This window comes from Triticum dicoccoides, chromosome 2A, assembly GCF_002162155.2.
Source record: "Triticum dicoccoides isolate Atlit2015 ecotype Zavitan chromosome 2A, WEW_v2.0, whole genome shotgun sequence".
Lineage (NCBI taxonomy): Eukaryota > Viridiplantae > Streptophyta > Magnoliopsida > Poales > Poaceae > Triticum > Triticum dicoccoides.
The window spans coordinates 390281567-390288959 of NC_041382.1; the positions used below are offsets into that span (position 1 = coordinate 390281567).

The window sequence follows — 7393 nt, forward strand, 5'->3', positions numbered from 1 at the left end:
TACACGCCGGTTGCAGAATCGTCTTCCTCCCCGTTGTTCAGTCCCATGGCCACCTTGGCTTCTTCCTCCACGCCGGTGACAAGGGAGGAGCTGGAGCTAGAGTAGTGATTAGGGACCATGGGGGAGCGTTTAGGGTTGGGCTTTGTCATCATTTTCCTGGCCTAGTGGATAATGAAATAGTGGAGATTTTGGCCAACACACGGGCGCTACAAGTGGTGCAGGAAATCAACGCTGTGAGGGTCCATGTGGAGCTTGATTCTCAAAGTGTGATGCATGTGCTGAACCAACCACACAAGGAGATGTCCAGTGCGGGGCCGTGGATACAGGAGATCAAGGCGATGCTTGTTTTGTTTTCTGGTTTTAAAGTGTCGTGGGTTCATAGTTCTGCTAATGTTATCACGCATAAATTAGCTAGAGTCGGTGTCGGTGATGAACTTTGTAAGGTCTGGTTGGGGGTTACCCCAGACTATGTGCTAGATGTAATCTCGGATGAGATTCCCGAACTTTTATGATTAAATAAAGCGGCAACATTGAACAGTTGCACGCGAATCGCATCTAGTAACCGTTTTGTGGAGAGGCGGAAAAGGAGTTCACCGTGTCCCTCGTTTTGCCGACGGCTGGATCAATGGTCTCTCCCCTCCCCGTCTGCTTTTCCGACGGCTGGAGAGTGGGGAGACCTCGGATTCGTGCATGAGGTGTGGTATATAGTAGGGTAGTGTCTCCTAATGGCTCTCATGAGGTGGTGGCGGCGGCATCGGTGTGTAATAACAGTACTCGAGTTCTCCCCCACCTCGGCAAGGTCCTTTGGGGCGGCGCCGACGAGCTTCCGGTGGTGCTTGCTTGTAGATCTGGCGATCTGTCGAGTCTTGATGTTCTTCGACAACAACTTTTCCAGCATCTCCTTCCTCTGGGTGCTGGTCATTCTGGGGCTATGCATTGATGACTTCCTAGCTGCGTGATCAACAATGGTTAGCCCGACTCTAGCGACGGAGGGGCGGCGACACGCCATCGGCACACTCTGATGGAAGGGGATGGCTGGGCCTGGATATGTGTTCTATTTTTTATCTTTATAGCTGATGAATAGAGCTGAGGGCTTTCCTGCAAAAAAAATAAAAAATAAGATGACAACATTAATCTAAAAAAAAGACAGCGTGCTTCGTGCATACATGCATGCAACCTTGCATGGTTGCATTCGGCACAAGCCGACAAGCAAAGACAACTCACACCACCCCCGCCGGTAGGCGAAATCACTAGTTGAAGAGTACTCATTGCAAAGATCACCACAACTCCCCAAGCTGCGACAAGTGGTGCACATGCAGCACGCCACTTGTCGCAACCTGGGAGTTTTTTTTTTCATAGATCCGTTTATTCAAAACGTTTTATCTCTCAAACCGTGCGTCCAAATCTCGAACCGCTTTCATCATTGGATTCCTCGCGTCGAGATTTTCAAAACTAGATCCCATATTGATAAGTTTTGACGAACTTTTTTTAAAAAAAAAACGGATGAAAAAACCGAACTGGGAACACGGGTTTTTCCCTTTTTGAAAGAGGCACGCCTGTGCCTCTCGCGGAAAAAAAAGAGAAAACGCGTTTTTTTCCTTTTTGATAGGCACGGCCGTGCCTCTCGCGGAAGCAAAATCATGACTCTCGCGAAAGGAAAAAAAAACAGAAAACGCGTTTTTTCCGTTTCCGAGAGGCACGGCCGTGACTCTCACGAAAGCACAACCGCGCCTCTCGCGGAAGCAAACCCGTGACTCTTGTGAAAGAAAAAAAAAACAAAAAACGCGCTTTTTTTCCGTTTTCGAGAGGCACGACCGGGATTCTCACTAAAGCACAACCGTGCCTCTCGCGGAAGCAAAACCGTGACTCTCACGAAAGGAGAAAAAAACGCATTTTTTTGCGCAAATTTTTTTGTCAAAAAGGTAAGAAAGACCGGTGGAAAACCAAAACATTAAAAAAACCCAAACAAATCGTTTAAAAAGACGAAAACGCGTGCGAAAAAGAAAACAAAATCCGGAGGGAGCGCCCAGAGCGCGACACGTGGCGAATGTCTGAGAGCGCGTCAAGTGACGCTGATCGTTGTGAGGCTTCTGAAGGAGCGCTTGTTAACTAGTTGCTCTCGCCGGTAAGCCTGACGTGCATTTGTTATTTTTGAAATTGAAAAATCGGGCGGACGCACCTTCTCGTGCCAGAAGTGTCGTGCCTGGTCCGTTTAACGCAGGCTGGTCCATTTGGCCAGGTCCGCCGAGCGAGCGTTGCCTCCCCACCCACCACACACAGTGTTTCTCTTCTGCCCTTTCCCCACCCACCCCACGAGAAAGCAAATCGCCCGAACCCTAAATCTCCGTCTTCCTTCCCGCTGGTCAGTCCCATGGCCACCTCGCCTTCTTCCTCCACGCCGGTCGGCGGATCGTCTTCGTCCCCGCCGTTCAGTCCCACGGCCACCTCGCCTTCTACCTCCACTCTGGTCGGCGAATCGTCTTCCTCACCGCCGGTCAAGTTAGTCGCCATTAACGAAAATACGTCGGTTTTGACGGAAAGGCCGAGGACGTGGTAGCGACAGAGGAGGAAGGGTCGACGAAATAGAAGAGACACTCCCACCGCCGTCATGTTCCCGCCGGGATCTGTTGAGGGCAGGCAGCAGCCTCAAGAGAGGAGGTCATCCCTGCCGGTAAAGATCAGATCTTCTAAGACAAAGCAGAGGATGGCACTCTCCCTGTAAGATCTTGCTCTCAGTCCCTCATCACTTCCTGTTTCTGGTTAGTCGAAATCGAATTGTTTTCTCCGTGGACGGTAATTTGTAACTAAATTTCTGTCTGATTTCTCGCGGCAAGGTTTCAGGCCACATCACGCCATGATATATCTTTGGTAATTCGTCTCGTAAGGTTTTAAAAATGGTTATACCACTCATCAGGCTTGCTTGTTTCGCTTCAGGTCTCAGCCGGTGGATCAGGTCGGAGGCAGATTCTCTGCACTTGTGTATGCCCTACCTCTCTCTTTGGTCACCTGTTTCTTACTTGTAATCTAAACGTACGTAGATATAGAAGTGCATTTCAGTTGGCTTTACGCCTCCCTGGATTGCAAATCGCCGTTCAACTTGGCCGTGTCACTATGTTCAATCTCCTGAGATATACACAAATAGTTCTTATGTACTCATCTAGCTTGTTTCTCCGTTTCAGGGATTGCCTGGTGAGGAAAAGTCATCTTCCGATCTGTCTGACGCTTCGGAGTCTGATGAGTATGAAAAAAAAGCTTTTGCTCTCTCGTTTTCTGTTTCTCCATCTGGTTGAAATCCCATGTGTTTATATCTTCTAACATAGCGTGTCATCGTTCTTCTACTCATTGACCGAGCCTACCCACTGCAGGGGTCCAGAGACTTACGACACAAACCATGTTTTGGCCTGGAGAGATCCCGGTTTGCCTACACCAGTTTATGTCAGAATGGATAGTTCAGGAGTTTTTTACACATATCCTACTCTGGGTGATAAGCCGTTGCAGAGCCTTGAAGAAGTTGGAAGTGCTGTTGATTCCTATGCTTGTCCCAATGGTCCCAATAGCAATGTCATGTAATGTTCTGATCTCTCTCAAAAGAAAATCGTTAACTTCTCTGAAGAACGAACATCTATTAATCATATGCTCTGATCTGAAATTAGGTCTGATAAGATGCTTTCAAAGAAGGAACGTGCTGTACAGGAACATCTTTACTTCCCAAATGGCACCAGCAAGGTCTACACACAAGGGCTCAAGTAGCGAAGAGGGAACATGACAAACTTCGGAGACTGGTTGAAGCTTTACTGGACAAGCGGAATGACGATGAGGTTCATTCTCTGCTCGCCTTCACTCTGTCCCACTACCAGGCTTGTGTTGTATTTTTATTGTTACTGCTTTGTGCATGCAACATTACTGATCCAATCAATGCTTATTCTAGGATCTTGTGGATGAACTCGAAGAAATTGTTCATTGGCAATCAATCTGCGAAGGTGTCGAATGGTACTATCATCTCAATATCACTGTGAAGACCAAAGAGGGTGCCGATGATGCGGGCAGCACCAGTCTATTCTTCGTTGAAGTCGCATGTGATTCAAATGATATCACAGGATATTATATCAACACTTTCTCCAGGGTTAACACTGATGGCCAGGGTAGTTTACACTCTTATCTCAAATTATGCATTTTTGGAATACTGTTTGAAATTATCTGTTAGATATAGATCAGAACGATACACTAGGATGTTTTATCCGCATTTTCTGTGGTGTTAACGCTGATGGCAAGGATAATTTACACTCATATCTCAAATACGGCTGCGCTATTGTAAGTGAGCGCGCATTCTTCTTAGCCTACGCTCCGGCCTCTCCTAATTAGGCGCGTGGGTCATGCGGAGAAGGCTGTGCTCCACCGCTATTCTGGTTGAGGGTAACGGGCTTTGTTAAAAGAAGTAACAGAATTAATTTTATTACCATGCTTCGTCGGATGTATCCCGTCTCTGGAGTGACTATTTATTGGCAGTAACAGGAATAGTAGGGATGGTAATGGACGAGGATTGTTTACGAGACACTTAGTAATCGTTGGTTGGAGCCTTAAGTGTAAAACCTTGCTAGCATGTAGTAACGGATTACTATGCATTACTACAAGAGCTCTCTTCGTTGGAAACAACGCTTGAATGTAGTAACGGATTACTATGCTATGATGGAGTCAATGGTAAACCTAGTAAACCAGGGTAATAATGCATTACTACTTTTGCAGGTCCGATTACTAGATGGTAACCTAGTAAAACCAGGATAGTAATGCATTACTACTTCTGCATGTCCAGTTACTAGGTGGTAACATTGTTACTACTTTTGCAGACCCAATTTACTGGATTGTAGCAATTAATTGCTGGGCTGGGCTCTTTTACATTTGTCAATTACGTTGGACCCGGGTGTAGGTGTGCGAGGGATTGGGCATGTTAACTTGCGCGTGGATCGTGACTCGTTACTACTCATTTTTTCCAGAGGAAAGCAGGCATGGTCGTAAGTTCATTACGGTAGATTTTACCGTCCAGCCCGTGCTTCGGCTAATTAGCGCATACAGCCGGTGGGTCGATGGGCGGCCGGAGCGCATGCTAGGTTATAATGCGTGCACACTGACTTTAGCATGTCTATATATATATATATATAATATAATTGCAAATGCGTTTCTGGTTTATTGTGGAGCCCTTACTGTTGACCTGTTTGCCTGCCCATTGTGCCATCTTATACCATACATAGCTTTATGTCTGTAATATCACAATCCAACTGGTTCACGCACAGCCATTTGTAGGTGCTGCAATCATGCAATTTTTGGCACTTATTCAGCTATTCTTGTTGTATCTGAGCCAGGCTAGTCATCTGATACTTAAATGACAAATTTCATACCTGTCTTTAGATGGAGCTACCTGCCATGGCTGTACAAACAATAAAAGTGATGGTATGAAGCACCCGTGTGCTGCTTCATTCAAAGGCGGCCACATGAACATCTGTTTCCCACTTGGTTTTGGTCCCTGTAATGAGAAGCAGTGGGTCGACTCCGGTAACACTGTATGGTGATCTATGTACTGGCTAGCGTTTTAGTATCTTCAATGTGCTGCGTCAATGTTAACTATGTGTTTTATCCTCGGTTGCTGGAAGCTCAGGATGAAGAACTGATAAAAAGAGAGGAGAAAAGGATAAGAGAATTCTTTGAGGTAATTTCATAATTCTGTGGTAAATAACCATTTTGTGGCAACTTGATTCTGAACCACTGGACTAATTATTTCTTTTGTGTTTATCATCTTCTGAAGTTCCTTGATGATGCTGAATTTTTGGAGAATATGCGCTGCAAACGTCTTAATTATCCACGGAAACATGAAATACATCTCCAGGTTCGAGTCCCAATCTCCTTCAATGTGTTAGTAGTTGTGTTTTGTCAAGTTTTTTGTCCGATTCCCACGTGAATCTTTAGATGTTTAGAGGAAGAATACCTGAAAGCTCCTGGATGTTGGTAGTGTTACCAAACTGTTTTTTAGTTCCGAGCCTGTTTTCTGGCGACCTGCTTGTGAGAAGAATAGGGCACTTGCCTCTGAACGGCTCAGTAGTTTGCTTGGGTTTGTATACACCCTGAAACTTGATTGTTCGGAGGTCACTAAATCTGTTTGGTGTCCATTTTTGGTGTTTGAAACTGGTCAGCTATTTGTTTTCCTTTGCTCTTTTAGTTGTGCCATGTACAAGATTAGTTGTGCCGTTGCATGTTTTTGTTTAGATGACTCCATATACTCGTTGACTGCTGAGAAAAGTAGTGTTGCTGAAAATTGGACTACTGTGCAATCACGGTCCATAGTACTATATATTTCGCCACCAGCCACCTTTTTGAATGTCAGTCGTCTGCAGTTCTCTAGCTCTGTTGTCTTTTGGAGGCACTGCCTGTATGCGACATGGCCGTGAACTCATCTTGTATTCAAATTTTGTGTTTTTGACTAGTTCTTTCATTGCTGCTATTTTACAGTCGGATGAAGAAATTGCCCCTGATTCAGATGAAGAGTGAAGATGTCCCTGCCTATTATCACCTGTTTTCATTTATCAGTAGATTGAACTCAGTGGAGCTTTCGAGTATTTGAACTTGTTACCAAGTTAAACACTCGACTTAATCTTAGCTATTATGACGTTTGTGTGTAATGTCATATGTGAACAAGGCTGGAAGGCTTCTCCAATTTCTTTTGTGTTGTTTATTTACCTTGTCTGGAATAGTAGCTTATTTGCATACCACAAGCTGTTCAAGCATCGAGACGAAACCAAATCTGCTGGCAGCACGTCCTTAGCTTCGGCCCTGTTTCTCCCTCGCTGTGGGTGATAGCATTGTTCCTAGGTGGCGTGCACAGATGATACCTTGTCGGTTCTGATGGTGATCCCATTACGTGTGGCTATCACTCCATCATGCGGGGCTGGTGACCTCGGCCAGATCAAGGTCTGACAACCTAGATAGTACATCTGTTGTGTGCACGTATATCATCTTGGTTAGTGCAGGGCCACTCCACCATCGCGAGAGAGTTTGTTAGGCAGGTACCAACTTTCCTAGGTGTAGGATTATTGCAGTAAAAAGCCTTCATAAACTAGTTATTGCTTTTTTTAATCTGAAACACCATGCATTCCATTAGCTAGTGCCTGCTCCAACATTGGCACTGGCAGCCACAACACCCACCCATTACATCCGAGGGTAGGCCAATTAGCAAGACATGTTGGCTCTCGACCATACCCCGTGAACCAAGACTAGCCAGAATATGAGCTGGTCTATTACATTGCCGGGGACAGTACTCAATCTTATGCTCGATGAAACATATACTAAGCTGGAACTTTGCTTCTCTGAAGAGATCATACCAAAATTTTCAGCAAGATGAATAGCA

At 45.5% G+C, this 7393-nt stretch overlaps 1 protein-coding gene across 1 annotated transcript; it reads left to right on the plus strand.

The window, feature by feature from the left end:
* Nucleotides 1-3441: 3441 nt before the first annotated feature.
* Nucleotides 3442-6202, plus strand: LOC119357865. The gene is made up of 6 exons (XM_037624665.1): nucleotides 3442-3547; nucleotides 3664-3818; nucleotides 3929-4142; nucleotides 5404-5555; nucleotides 5651-5701; nucleotides 5798-6202. Exons 1-6 carry the CDS (start codon nucleotides 3442-3444, stop codon nucleotides 5948-5950), a joined length of 831 nt encoding a protein of 276 aa, XP_037480562.1. The 3' UTR covers nucleotides 5951-6202.
* The last annotated feature ends 1191 nt before the right edge of the window (nucleotides 6203-7393 follow it).